The sequence below is a fragment of the Ambystoma mexicanum genome, chromosome 12 (assembly GCF_040938575.1).
Source record: "Ambystoma mexicanum isolate Mex_15411 chromosome 12, UKY_AmexF1_1, whole genome shotgun sequence".
Lineage (NCBI taxonomy): Eukaryota > Metazoa > Chordata > Amphibia > Caudata > Ambystomatidae > Ambystoma > Ambystoma mexicanum.
This window is the reverse complement of record NC_090936.1, coordinates 519,765,643-519,781,276: the sequence shown is the minus strand read 5'-3', so window position 1 is coordinate 519,781,276 and position 15,634 is coordinate 519,765,643. Positions and strand designations below refer to the sequence as shown.

General features: G+C 42.1%; 1 protein-coding gene across 1 annotated transcript in view; it reads left to right on the top strand.

The window, feature by feature from the left end:
- The window catches only part of LOC138513733 (uncharacterized), a 440,991-nt gene that overhangs the window by 123,384 nt on the left and 301,973 nt on the right, over positions 1-15,634 (top strand). The window contains exon 3 of the mRNA XM_069628814.1: positions 6,109-6,223. Coding sequence (XP_069484915.1) covers positions 6,109-6,223 — 115 coding nt within the window. The remainder of the gene's footprint in view (positions 1-6,108; positions 6,224-15,634) is intronic.

Sequence of the window (15,634 nt, the reverse complement as noted above, 5' to 3'; positions counted from 1 at the left end):
TGGGACCGCCTTATAACTTTGCCCCCCTGGACGAAACCTAACCAAAGCTCGTAAAATCAATCCAAGGGGGCCATATACTTTTCTTGCAAAGTTTGGTGAGGATTCGTCCAGGGGGGCAAAGTTATAAGCCGCCACAAAATGCTCTTTCTATGGGTTGAGCAACTTAACCATAACTACACGGCTGCTTGTGCAGGCCGTGTAATATATGTAGTTTGAATCTTACACCCATGTCCAATACATTTCCTTCATGCATCCCAAGACAAAAACACTTCAGAATTACACACATCAGATATTTTTAAAACAAGAATCAAAAGTATCTTACACGATAGAGAAAGACTCAGTAAGAATGATCAGCACATATACATGGATATTTTTCGATTACAGAAAACACTGACGCTTAATGAAATTGGATTACGACTTAAAGGATTGTCAAACAGATAAACCAGTGGTGACTCACAAGAAAACACCAACAATAAAAGACACACTACGTCCAAGTATGGTGCCAGACCCTGCACTGAAAGCGATTTGTACTTTGTGTAGCAGGGCCTGATTTGAGGCACTTCAAAGGGGTGGGGGTGCACCTTGCTCCACCCTAACACCCGACCAGTGCCGGAGAGAGGGAAGACCACATACCACTGCTTCTTACCTGAATTATGTTGACCGCAAGGGCCAGGGAGGTCCCACGTTTCAGCCAAAGCCACTACAACCCGGAAGACGCCATAGCAGTATGCTGTCAGGAAGTCGGCAAGGCACCCAGATTAAGGAGGGGAAGAGGCAGCCGGTAATCGCTGTGGGAGCAGGACGTTGCAGAATCTGGCGACCAGCATTGCACCGGTCGCCGAAGGAACGGGGGAACATACACCATGGGATGCAGCGGCCAGGACAACACTGGCTGAAGGAGAGCTCACCACTAATCCACCAGGGAAGGTTTCTTTGGTAGTTAAAGGCCTTCATGAAGGTCTCGATTTATCCCACTGGGCCACCAAGAATATTATTGATGGATGAGGGCCTATGTGAAAGCCACCCACTAAACCGAGAGGGACTTGGTCTCAAACACCAGGGACACCAGTCCCTTAGAAACTACTTTGTCCTCACTGTGAGGAGCGCAGCATGTCTGCCTGAAGAAAGGGGGCAGGGGTTACAATCCCTTATAAAGCCTTCAGCCTCTCCAACCCCTTCCCATGATACACTCCCTGGAGACGGGCAAGCTATTGGACAGGGTAATTATCCAATCCTGGGTGTGGTATTAAAAGGCTGTGTGTGAGTTGTACGGTGTGTGTTAGTTGGATGAGGACAGGGGGTGGCGGAGGTCGTCCGAGAGACAAGAGGAGGTGAGAGCGCCAGCAATCCAGAGGCTATTGGAGAGTTGGGGGTCTATGGAGTGTTTGTGTGTGAGAGTGGAGAGTATAAGGAATAGAGGTAGAGTAGGAGCAGCGGAGTGGTAGTGAGCAGCATAGAGTTGCAAGTGAGAGGTACTAAGTAGTAGTGGTTGTAACGGCCATAAAGAATAAGACTAGAGGGAAGACGGGTAGTAGAGTGATTGTGTTAATAATGGAGTAAGGACTAGTAATAGAGGGAGAGTTGTAAGAGTGATGGGGAGTGCAAGAATAGTAGTGAAGTAGTGGAAAGGGATTATAATAGAGGAATTGCAAGTGATGAGGAAGTAGATTGGGAGAAAGGAGGAGAAGATGACGGCGGAGATGGACGTAGAGAGTTAGTTGGAGCTAAAATAGGCAGTTGGATCAGGAGAAAGAAGAGGAGTAATATCAAAGGGTGGAGGTGAAAAGACAGAGTGAGAGATCGCAGGGATGATAGTACGGTGGGAGGAGAACTCCTGAAAACCAGTGTATTGAAGGGTCAGGTCAGACCGTGTGTAAAAGACAAGAGTGAAAGAAGGCACCATCCCGAGCGACTCCCCTAGAACACTTAGCAAGCTAGGTCGGGGGGAAAGATTACAAGGCCCCTAGGAAGTCAGTTAGCCATCACTTTAGGGAAGCTACTAATAGAAACCAGATAGAACACCATACAGTTGGGGGTCATAGTTGGTGAGAATACTAACCCCCCATTAGGGCCGCCTGGATTAGGGAACTTGGAAAGGGCTGGAGAAGTGGAGATGGAGTGGGGAGATGCTGGCACCAATTCCCCTAAAGAATCTTAAGACCAGAAGCCATTCTGTCTGTAAGTCCCAATAAACATCCTTGGAAGTACTTTGGGAGTCAGCGTGGTTATTGTTGGCGGACCACCCCATCACATTTAATTCACAACGAGTTTTATAAATGTGAAATATGTTTGATGTGTAATTATGCTGCAAATATGATAAGTCCCTATCATGGGATCATTTAAAAAATATGTAATTCAGAGTGTTATTATTTGTCAAAAGAATATTTTTTAAGATTACCTGCATATGTGGGACATTTTACCTCATGAGCACCATGTATAAATGACGTGACATGGTGCAGAACACTTCACCACAATCAGATCTGCGAATAAAAGCTAGCCAGTCGAAATATATTGGAAATGAAACTATGCCAATCAGGACTGCTCACAAATAAGATGTTGTGGCATTGAACAAATACCTCCAAGGAAATGAGGTGACTATAGATCTCTTCCATTTAAGAAAAGTGAGTCACTCTGGATAGATGAATAAGCAGACAAAGATTAGTCTTGAAGAAGATCGGGAACTTGAAATATTTGTTGGGCAATAAGAAAATAGCTGAATTTTCACCAGTTTACAGTTGAAGTGTCACCCAATTTATGTTTTTGAGATCTATAGCAAGAATGTATAAGGTATGGGGATAAAGGAATAGGCTGCAGCAGTTTTCTAATATATGAGAACTTCTACATAGTGCAGAAGGGACTATGTGACAGGAAATTTGGCAGCTCCCGGTCTCTTTGAAAGATATTGTGTGCATACGAGACCTACGTACCAGTACAAAACAAGACACAAGATTAACCAGGTTTAATCAAATGCATTATGGGTTACACATGTGAATATAGAGAAGAATTTAAGAAGAGTTTTTAGATCTTCTAGTTTTGTGCGTGCTATGAAGATTTGTTGACGTATTTTTTCCATATCACTGAAGTCAGGCTGCTTCTGAGGACAATGATGGCAGAAGGCACCTTCGAGAACTTCACATTACACGTTTAGTCTGGCATGGTAGTAGGACCTAAGCGAAGACATATAATGGAGAATGCATTCAGTATCTGTGAGGACATTTATAGGAAACTTGTCCTTCCTCACTGTCAATCATGATAACACAGTTGGAATCCATGCTTCATGGGCTATAATTGGTGGACACATATTTATCTAATTAAACTGATTTCTTTTTGTTGTTGTTGAGATTTAAACTCTCCTTAAGGCATAGCTTCATGTCGATTATGAATGCTGAATAAATACCAATTTTGGGACAATTACGAAATCTATATGAGCGGGCCTGGATTAAGAAAGAAACCTACGCCAAGATAAAATATTAGTGACGCATGTCACAAATGGCCTCAATAACACAGAGTCTCAAAGATAGTAGTTTTAATAGGATTTTTAAGTGGGTTTAAATAAATTGTGCCCCCTCTCCCTCAAGTTCTCATGGGCTCCCTCCACCTTGCCAGACATTCCTAGTCCCCCAGCATGGTGGTCAATAGAGATTGCCCCATCTATCGAACATCTTGCTGGCTATGGATGGAGGCCTAAAAGCCTTAGCCTTGTCTGTCTCTCTCCCTCCAGGACTTTACTAAGTGTGCCCTGACCTGACAATTCCCTAGATTTCAAAATAAGGACTAATGGTTCAAGTTTTCCAACTCCAGGCACTCCCATTCTTTACTCTCCCTTGATCTTACTGTAGTATTGGTTCTACTCTCGCTCTCCATTTCCCGTCTCACTCCCTCTGATCATCTTCCCACTCTCTCTCTTCTGTCCCTCCAATGTTAAAACTCTTTCTATGCTCCCCTCTCCTTTCTTCACCCTTTTCCTTTCTTTCCTCTCGTATACTCTTCTCCACTCTAGTCACCACTTTCCTACTTCCAATATCCTATCTACGCCTCTGTGACCTAACCTTACCACACTCTTTCCGCTTATCTCTTATCACTACCATCACCCCCGTCCTGCTTCCCTCTGACCCCCTGAAAACCCCCGCTACTGCATTGTGCTCTCGCCACACCCTCCTATCATATGCTCTCTCTCTAATCCCCCTATGATTTTTTCCCTGTCTTTTTCTCTTTACCTCACTCACCTTATTCACACACCAATCTTCGAACTACACTACATACAACGGGTACCACTCTCCCTCACAGCCAATACCTCGCCTGCACCTCCATAGCAGTCTCCGACACCAACTTCTAAACACTCTGCTCTGCCGTCCATCCTCCGTCAGTTCTCTTCCTCCACCTCCTCTCCTCCTGACAACCCACAGTCTGCCTTTTCAGTCCTTCCCCTTATTATTAGTACTTAAGCTTTATTTGATTTTCAATTGTAAAAACCGCACTATTAACATTGTCCATGTAATTACATCACCAGTTCTATTCAAATATAGTTACACATTTCCTAAGAATGCCATGTATTCAATGTGCCCAAAGGAACACATGTAGTATATAAAGAAAAGAAAAAAGACAACAACGAAAACGAACAGTTTTCTAACTCTGATTCGTATAAACCCCACCTCCCTCACCCCATCATCCCCATTGGCCCCAGTGCTCACCTGACTCGTAAAGCCCCTTTCTGAATTCTCTTTTCCCCAGGGAATGGGCTGCACAGGTGAGACATTTTAAAAACCACTCTAGGTCCGCCTCCTTCAGTACAGATCTATTAAGTCTGAAATTCGAACTCTGGAATCATCCACTTGAGCCTTCTAGTGTTAATTGTGGTGGGCACATATTCCGATTCAGAACACACTTTTTATTTTGTATTGATTACTTATTTGTAGAAATGTTGACAAGGTGCACGGAGTGAAAAAAAGTGTTGACCTCACCCACGACTTTTTTTCTTAAGAAACAAAACTAGGAGTATGCAAACGACTCTTAACTCCAAAAAGGATTGGAAAATAAACAGAGTATACGAATCTCTGCAGCTTATCGAAAGTCATTCAGTGAATCTATTTGTATCCCTTTACAATGAGAGGGGATATAGGAATATGCTAAGAATAACAGACCAGAAGCCATGGCATCAGGATTGTGTTTCTCTTGAATCACTGCTGTTTGCAGCATATTTTCTCGATCCCTATGGTGTCAATTCACAGGGCATTTTTTTAGCCCCATTTGAATTTTGGACAGAGCCATTTGCAAATTGCACATTGCATAAATTACGCCTGATTCACAAAACTGTTCAAGAAAGCCATTTGCGAACAGGTGCAGTAAAACAGGGTGATCTGTGATTTAATGTGTGCAACGGAGGTGTACCCCCAGGCACCCCTACTGCATATTTAAATTCGTTATGCCTGGCAATATAAAGAAGGGTCCCCCATACAAGTGTCTAAATTGCATATTCTTGCTTCTATAGTTACTTGCCCTGGTTGAAACCTGTATATTGTTTGTAACATTTTCCCTTAAAGCGTTTCACCTCCACCAAGTCCGACCTAATTTTCAAGTAAAAATTTCAACAAAGATTGTATTATCTTTACGCCAGCCTTGGCTATTTTTGATTCCCAGGGACTTCCATTTATTAGTCTTTTGAATCCCCTGCAATGAATTGGGACCTAATCGTGGGCTGCTAAAAGAAATCGGAGAGAGATTATGGCACCAACAGTCATCCATTAGGATTGCTGTCTTGAAATCAGGGCATTGCTGTATGAATGGAGAATTTGGACGGTCGTCCCACTCCTTGGGAAAAAGTGGAAGCAGGCTATAAGCAGGCTAACCAACCCTTAGAACTACAAATACTGATACAAGGCTAGCAAAACCAACTGCTTGCAAAGATACAAAGATGCACACTTTTGGTATATAATGAAAGTTCCAAAAAATGTCAAGTTTCTTGGCTTTGGTGTTCTAAGTTGACAGGCTGAGAAGATCTTCTAAAATGAATGAGCTTGTGAAGATTGATTCTGCTCTTCAAAGTAGTGTACTGCTGAACCTTTGTGAAGCCGAGTGCTAACCAATGTGTACCATTATTTAACCCATTAGACAATGTCCTCCGGATTCATCCTTGCGTGCAGGAAGCGCTTGCGGATGGAAAGCCAGTCGTAGCCCTGGAGAGTACCATTGTGACACATGGCATGCCGTATCCTGATAACATTCAGTAAGGTGCAATCTGCTATCTCTGTATAATCGCAAAACTCAATTATTTTGGTAACATGGCGAGGGGGTGGTTACAGTTTCTGAAAAAATGTAGCAACCCTTGCAGGTGGCTGAATTGTTGAGTAAAGTCAGAAATGTTGCCATTAGCATGGTAAGAACTGTATGTTGAAGTCTTTCCTGAAGTTTTGTGGTGATGTCATCTTTTTCTGCTGGGAATTCCCACAAATAAACCACTCTTGTCATAGTGCTTATGTTATGTTAATTTGCTTTTATTCTGCGTCAAATTAACACTATAGTGTATCGGAGCATCTAGACTTTCCCGTTGCCTGGTGTCCTGTGCACCCGCCTGTGGTAGCCAGACCTTATTCTGATGGAAGAAAGAAAATAAATGAGCAAGGGCAAGCTAAGTCGAAATGTAAGCTTGAAATAGGGGCTACAAACACAAGAGGAGAAGGATGGAGCAGGGGAAGAAGGGGTTCATGTCATTCCTGTTAGGTGGATCATAGCTTTGGAAAAGGAGGACGCGGCTATGCCCTAAACTGTTGTACTAATTGGGTTTTGTTTCCAAGGCAGATTTGAGAATTGTAAGTTAGTGCACAATGCAATGTTCGATGCGTGAGGCAAAACAAAGTTGCACCCAACCTTCATGTACTTTGAGGGCTGAATTGAGCTGCTAGGACACAGGATGTTAGGTGTTCATGCCCAACACCACCTGGTAAACAACACTTTTACACCAGAAAAATCATCCTGTGATCACAAAACACTAAGTCAGTTACATACATCAGCAAATCAAATTCTGTTGCAAAGTTACAGTATATTATCACATTGTTATTAAAATTAACCCGCACATTAAATGTGTAGGCTTAATACATTATTTAATAAACCTGTTAAAAACTAGACATGTGTTTCAACCCTTGGGGTCTTTTTCAAGGTTGTCCATGAGTATTATAAAACCTGATACACAGGGACAACCAACAATTAAAATCTAGAAACCAGCATCCATGTGAGCGGGATCAATGAAAACATAATATGACACGCAGAATATGTTGCAGCGAATTAGTGGGAGGGAAAAGGAGAGAAGAAAAGTAGAGATTAGTAAACAAGGATTGGCAAGTGTTAAAATAAAAAAAAAAGGAAACCGACCCAGGAATAGAACCAAATCCAGAATGAAGGCTGGTCTGATCAGGCTATCAAAGACAACCGAAGCAACAAAGACCCCCAATTTAGACTTGAATCGCTCCCATAGAACCTGTTCAAATAGGGAGATATATAGACCTCCTTAACAAAGGCGTGTCCTTCTCCCCATCTATCAGTATCAACTTAACTAATGTGAAGATAGATCTAGGATAATCTTGAGTCGATCATAGAAGCAAGTAAAATAACTATTGAGGACATACAGAATACTTGGTTATTGATATCATTAGATGGCAATTAGAGCTTTTCAGACAATCAAGTGATACAAGATCTTGACATTGATGAGCATACTATTGATATACCAGAACTAAAAAGAAAATACAAGTTCACACCTTTGTTCTCATGTGATAATGCCATAGAGACGTTCAATAAAGCATTCAGCAAAGGGATTTATGAACTAGCAGATACAGATCACCAATACTCTGCCAGATCGAGACAAAACATCAAACATCTGTAATACTGGCCCTCAAGAAACTCAAAAATTACTTGCATGTAATAATCAAAGAAGCTGACGAGAGTTAATATTGTAGTTCTTGATATATGTGACTATATATCAATGGCAACTAACCATTTGAGAACCCCAGTCTATTATCTACTGTTAAACCATAATCCCACTGTGGAAATCTCACAACTATCAACTCAACTTATTCTGATGGGCACAGGGTGGGATTCCTCAGATGATTCCTATTGGTAGAACACCCAAGTACCCCCACCCTACCCATCCACTGCCACCCTCCTTTCTACTGACTTTAAGGCCTACAAAACAGCATTTTTTGCCACCAACGCCACCTTCTATGATAAAAGAATCACTAATGCCAGCTCCAATTCCAAGGAACTCATGGCCATCTTGAGAGAGCTGGAAAAAATCCAGCTGTGCCCATCTCCCAAACCAAAGTATATAAGGAATGGTGTACTACTATCCAAACCGCTCGCTGTACCAAAATTAATTTATATAGTAAAATGACCTCCAAGAAAACCTTACTAGCTACCAAAGCCCGCCTCCAGATCCTCTCCATTGCATCGGCCAGCACAGTCCCTACATCCAGAATGAGCGGCACCCCTGCTTCTCTTTCCTCCCAATCACCCAAGACATGGTCCTAGACACCATCCAGGCCCTCAAAACGTCCAATTGCAAGGGAGACATATGCCCGGCGTACATCATTATGCTTTGCAAGCCCACTCTGACCCCTATAATTACTGACTTTGTCAACGCCAGACCCATTACTACAGTGCCCTTCTTGCTCAGAGTTCTTGAGCGCATTGCTTACCTTCAATGCCAACAATTCCTAAGCTCCTGACAGTTAGGCTTCTGACCTAAACTCAGTACTGAAACGGCCCTCCTAGACCTGAAAATGGAGCTGGACAGTATCCATGACACAGGCGACCTTGCTATCTTGATCTTCCTAGACCTGTCAGCTGCCTTTGCCTTCGTTGACCATGACCTCCTGTGCCAAAATCTCTCCTCTTTTATTTCTCGACAGAGGCAGTCCAACCCTTCCTTAGTGATCGCACCTCTAGAATCTTTATTGACTCCCATTCCACTGATACTACCCCAGTCCCTCTTGGTGTACCCTAAGGCTCCTGTCTCTCCCCTTCACTCCACGACACTTACACTAAGCCCCCATTTGACATCCTTGACTCCCTTGGTATCACCTATACTAAATATGCAGATGATACACAAATCCTCATCCCCATCTCTGGCAACCCACACCACTGACACAAATACCATCAACAATGTCTTCTGCACTATCCAGAACTGGATGGCCACACACAACCTGTCTCAATGATGAGAAGACAGAGCTACTCATAGTAGGTTCCCCCTCTCAATTAAAATTTCTTGACCCCTCCTACTCCTTCTTCCTCATCGACTGCACTACCATCCCAATCCTCAAACATGCTAAAACCCTTGGCGTCCATCTTGATGCCGAATTATCTATGACCAGACACGCCAATGCACTCGCCCCTTCGACAGCATATACTAAAAAGCTCACCTCTCTTAGACAACAGTTCCCGAGTCCTAACAACTGCCTCACTCTCTCAAAAGCCATAATCTTGAGCAAAATGGAGTACTGCAATGTCCTTTTCAAAGGCACTCCCACCACTAACCAGGCCAAGTTACAACCTCTGCAGAATAAAGCCCAGCGTGTGGCCGTTTGCCTACACAAATCTGACCACATCTATGCTACACGTCAAGAGGTTCACTGGCTACCAATACAAGCCTGTATTGACTTCAAAACACTTACTATTGCACACCAGTGTATTTATAATGAAGCTCCACAATACTTGAACAATCGCATTAGCAAAAAACGTTATGGTGGCTCACTCCACTCCTCAGATCACCTCTCCCTGGCAATCCCCTGCTTCAACCTTGCCATAGCGGGTGGTGTTAGCTTCAGCACCACAGCCCCAACTCTTTGGAACACTCTTCCTGCACATATCAGGAATGAACAGTCTTATCCAGCCTTCAAGAGACTGTTGAAAACATGGCTGTTCAATAAATATTGGATGTGTCACAGAGCTGAGGGCCATATACATCAACAATGTCAACCAACTGGAAGCGATTAAACTTCCATCCTATATACGGGACAGCATGCATATTTTGCATTGTCTTCACAATATTGTTTGGGATCCTGAATACTCACTAGCCACACTAGATGTCAAAGCCATTTACACCTCCAAAACAAGATGACTTCGTCTTGGAGAGTATTGATTACACTTCAGCAACATATTATTCCCACATAGAGATGGTAAAGGAGTTATAAAGGTTTTCCCTTGATAACAACATATTTCTATTTGATGGACAATATTCCCAACAAATTAGAGGTATAGCGATGGGAGCTAACTATGCACGAGTGCTTGCAAATAATTGTATGGATTATTTCAAAAAGTCCCTTGTACTAGTACACCCCCACTTTGCTCACTATATAACAAGCTGCCACAGGTACATAGATGATGTTTTCATGATTTGGAATGGCCCACAGGTAACACTACAAGAATACCTTGGGTACCCCAACGCCAGTAGGTTCGGTATTGAACTAACCTACACTTCCAACAAAACATGTATTGACTTCTTGGATATAAGCATCACAGTTGAGCACAATAGAATTATTACACATACCTATCGGCAACCTGCAGAAGTCAATTCAACGCTGCACACAACTAGTTGTCTTTGTAAATCAGTTAAAGACCATATTCCCTCTGGAGAATACATTAGAGCTAGGATAAATTGCAGCAATGATCAAGGATGAATGTCATCTGCTTACAAGTAAATTTCAAGAAAGGGGCTATAAACACTCCAGACTCAAACATGCAGAATCAAAGGCCTCAGCCCTCAACAGAAAGAACCTACGGGTCCCTAAAAGGAAAATGTCAACTCTGAGAAATGAGAAAGTAAGATTTATCACTAGATACAGCTTAGGCAGCCACACAATATATAACATCATCAAGAAACACATGTATCTACTTCATTGGATATGGACATTAACTAGTTTATCTTTGAGGAACCCTCATACAAGTATACTTGTATACAAGTACCCCCAAACTCTTGTCAATCCTAAACCCATTTTTCCTGGCTAACCATGCAGAAAACACACAGAACTGGCTCCAGAAGTGCAACACGGCTGGATTTTATAAATGTGGGAATTGTTATATATGCACTTACGCTTTTAATATGAAACTTAGCAATATTAACAAATGTTACCATTTGGCAATTAATCGATTGTAGAACCAAATAAGTCATCTATGTTATTCTCTGTGTATGTAACTCAGCCTACATTGGTAGCACAATTCAGGAATTAAGAATAAGAATCCATGAGCATTTGAACTCGATGGGGAGCCAGGACCCAAAGTTGGCACAAGCCAAGCACTGGCAATCACACCACCAGATGGACTATAAAAGCAAGGTGAAATTCGTGGGATTGGAAACAGTAACCATGGTTGAACATGGTGAGAGTTGAAACTACGCCAAATGGAGGCGAGGTACATTTGCAAATTCCAGGAAGTGCTTCATGGATGGAATACGGACCATGAGTTGAAGGTCTTTCTATGAAACACCCTTACAGACAATGTTACTTTAAAGGAATCAACACAGATTAGGAACAGAATCTAATTCTGTGAAACAACCCTACTTCCATTGTGAATGTTCAGAAATCAGTGGTGGCCACGACTTTCCTTGTAGATATGAGCTTGCCAAGGTATGACTTTTTGAACCTGTACATTAAGGCAGCTCTGAAATCCTGCATGACAAATAGGTATGTGGGGATCTTTCAATTAGCTTTGTCAATGGCAAGGAAACTCCAATAAGTTTCCAATTGCTTACACTGCTCACTATTCACATTGCTGGTTTTCTACTTTAATTGATGCGGATTAATGGTAATGTTGCACATCGACCCATCTATGCCATTGAGCTTTCTAAATATGGAAACTATTGGGCACCGAACAAATTGTGTTAATTCGGTGCAAAGGTAACCCCAATGAGTTCCTAATTTGTCACACTGCTTTTAATCATATTGCAGGTTTTGTGATATGTTTTAATTAATATTTAATAATTGTTTCTTTGGACATTGACGCCTCAAAGCCATACTATCACCATTGAGCATGTTCATCATGGAGTCTATCAGGCAGCAGTATCCCATGAGCCCTTCACAGACCCTCACCTTTAATATGGCGTGGTCAAACATCTTCACTTGGCACGCGCATCTCTAGCACATTGGTAATAAAGCCCAGTATGGCAGCCGCCATACCAAGCAGAATGCTGACCAGGATAGATCCAGTTGAGGCATTAGCGCCTGTGCAGAGAGTAAGTTGTTTTGTAAGGGCTAAAAGTGACAATAGTATAGTATACTTCCGATGTAAACATAGTTCAATGGAATTTGCCTCTGCTTTTTTGTGCATTATAGATGCACTTATTGAATTAAGGCAACTTGGCACACAGGACTAGACTTGTCCAGCAGATTGTTGTCCTTACGTCTTTATGTTTCATAGGAATTAGACCTTTATGTATCAAACGATCGGTAAGGACGCTGTATATTCCCCCTTTTTGAATTGTCGGTTTCATTTACTTTCCGAGGATTTCAATATCCTAATTCTTTTGATTTGCTCGACAGAGACCTGATGCTTACATAGCTTACAGTATGTTGGAACCACACCAAGCTTAGAATCCGACATCTTGTAATGAATGAGGTTGGCATTTTGACTCGTGGTCCCCACTGATTGCTGTTACGGCCGTAATAAAACAAACCAAGACATGTGGACTTGCAATAAGACACTGGCCTTGATTGAACCAACCCTATTTGTTCAGGACCTACAAAATTCAACAAGATTTTGCTAAAGGTTCATAGGCACCATGTTTGGCTTTTCTGTTTTTTGGATTATTTGACAATCAATGTTTATCAATTTCGTCGCATGTTCTTTCTCTCTTATGCCAAAATAATTTCAGGAACAACCATTTTATTTTCATATTATGCGGTGCTCCTTATTGGCGCCATTCTGATTGATGGATTTGCACTAGTTTTTATGTTCAGGGCCACATTATTTCACCAAGATTCCTTTATATGTTCATACGCACAATGCAAGCACTCGTAACATTTGTGATTTCATCTGTTTAAATTACTTGTGTTTGTTAAGCGCTCTGCTAAGTAGGAACTACAGTTCCCAGGAGCTATAGCGGCTGTTTACTGAAACGTCAGGCGCTTCAGCGGCAAGCCGGTCTGCGCCAGTCCCGCCGAGCCCCTACTTCAACCTTCAGTCTGCCGTGGGCCACTGATTGAGGTTAGGTTATTATTGGCAGCTCAGAGCGCCACATTTGCACCTGTTTGTAACTACTTGTTAATTACGTGATTCGTAGCGTTTGCTTGTTTGAATTGGTAGGCAGAATCTGTTTATCCAGGACAAACGAATTTTGCATCTTTGTAATCTCATTTTGCATTTATCTGCATTTATTTGCACTTGCTAACATTGAATTAGCTTTGGCAACGAGCAAGCACTCGTAACATTTGTGATTTCATCTGTTTAAATTACTTGTGTTTGTGAAGCGCTCTGCTAAGTAGGAACTACAGTTCCCAGGAGCCCTAGCGGCTATTTACTGAAACGTCAGGCACTTCAGCGCCGGTGCTTCAGAGGCAAGCCGGTTTGCGCCGGTCCTCGCCGATCCTGCTGTCCCTGGCCAGAAACTCTGCGTCATCTTTCCTGGCTAGCCCTATTTTAAGACCTCAGTAAGAATGGGAATAGGAGAACTCAGCAACCTTTTCTCCAAACTACAAGAGTCTCAGAAAATAGGAGCCATACACGCACATGCACAGGAAATCCTAGACAAGACCTATAGCGCCCAAGCACTACCTGAACACAATTTTTTTTTTTTTTTTACGAATGTGAACGCAACACCCTCTTACAGGCTGACAATTGTAGAACAGGCTCTCATTAGTGACCCTTCTAGGGCAGAAACCAAACAAATTCACGATAAAGAACCCTTGTCACTAAAAACTGAAAATATGTCTTCTGAACACACGCTCCCTTAACCAACACGCTTCATGTGTACACGATTTGATTGTGTCAGATAATATTGACATAATGTGTATCACAGAAACGTGGCTACAGGACCCTATTGGACCCACCTGCTCCCTGGCAGTTCCTACGCGTTACACAATCCACTATGCTATCAGAGGAAGCGGGAAAGTGGGTGGAGTAGCCATAATCACTCGAGAATCACTGCCGGTATTCTCCTCCTTATCCTTCTGTACAGGCTGTGAAATACTACACCTTAAACATTGTCCTACGGACAATAACGGTCTAAACTTCATACTTATCTATAGACCCCCTTCTTCGGAATCAGAGTTCAACGATGAACTTACAATTCTCGCCGATTCCCTTATAGGCCTAAATAAATCCACAAACATCCTTGGTGATTTAAGCCGGTGGCGTGGAGATCCAAAAGAAAAGGAAGCCTTTTCTCTTGAAAAAACATTGGAAAAAATACACTTCAATGTTATGAATCGCGAACCTACCATGGCTAATGGCCATCAACTGGATTGGGTCATTACCAATAACCTAGAGACCAATAACTATGTCACCACCCCTTGCATATGGTCTGACCATTATAAAATAGTTTTTGATATGCACCTACCTATCCCAGCTAAAAAAACGGCTAACAAGGCAAGTAAAGTTCTGTCCAGAAACTTTAAAAATATTGATAAAGCAGACTTACAACTCTGCATCAATAGCATCTTAGCTGACATCAATGAAAAATATTATTGTGACACCATAATCAAAAAATACGATCAGCAGATGCTCACGTTAATCAATTAGAAAGCACCCAATCGAGAAAAAACTGTAAGACTCAACCTTAACCATCAAAAATGGTGTTCGCTTGAACTCATCTCTCTCAAGAAAGAAAAAAAGCATAGTGAAGTTGAATGGCAAAAAAAAACCAAACAGAGGACCACAAAACAAGCTGGAAGTCACTAGAAAAATCCTACAAAACTAAGATCAACGAGGCGAAAAAGAACTATTTCAATAGTCAAATTGAAGCATCATCCAATTCAGCCAGTAAGCTATTTGACATTCTTAAATCCTTAGAAAAACCTTAGGCGTTGGCCCCTGAATTTATTCCCTCACAAACCGAATGCGAAAACACTCAGTCTGCATTTGCAAATAAAATATCCAAAGCCAGAGAATGAATTACATTATCACAGGCCAATAAACCGCAACGCAGCTTACCTGCAGAACAACTAACAGTAATGGACAAGGAGAAGTTTCAATTTCAATCCATCTCTTCAGAAACTATGTTAAAAACGTTAGCAACCATGAAACCATCCTCCTGCGCTGAAAACCTACTCCCTCCCAAGATCATCCTACAACACCCCGAAATGTTTGCGCCACTCTATACAAGAATTGTCAAAACCTAATTTCGGGACCAAGTAGTACCCAACAATATAAAAAAGGTTACCGTCACACCCTTGGTTAAAAGACCTACCCTTGATCCTCGCGACCCTAACAACCTAAGACCCATCACTAATTGTAATTTTACACTTAAAGTACTAGACAAAATAGCCACAGCCCAACTCCAAGAATATGTAGAAAGCCATGAGATCTTACACCCTCAACAATCTGGCTTTAGAGCTGCGCACAGCACTGAAACCGCCATGCTGGATTTACAGTCCAAAATGCTGGAAATTATGGATCAGGGAAAGGCTGGTTTACTAATATTGTTAGATCTGAGTGC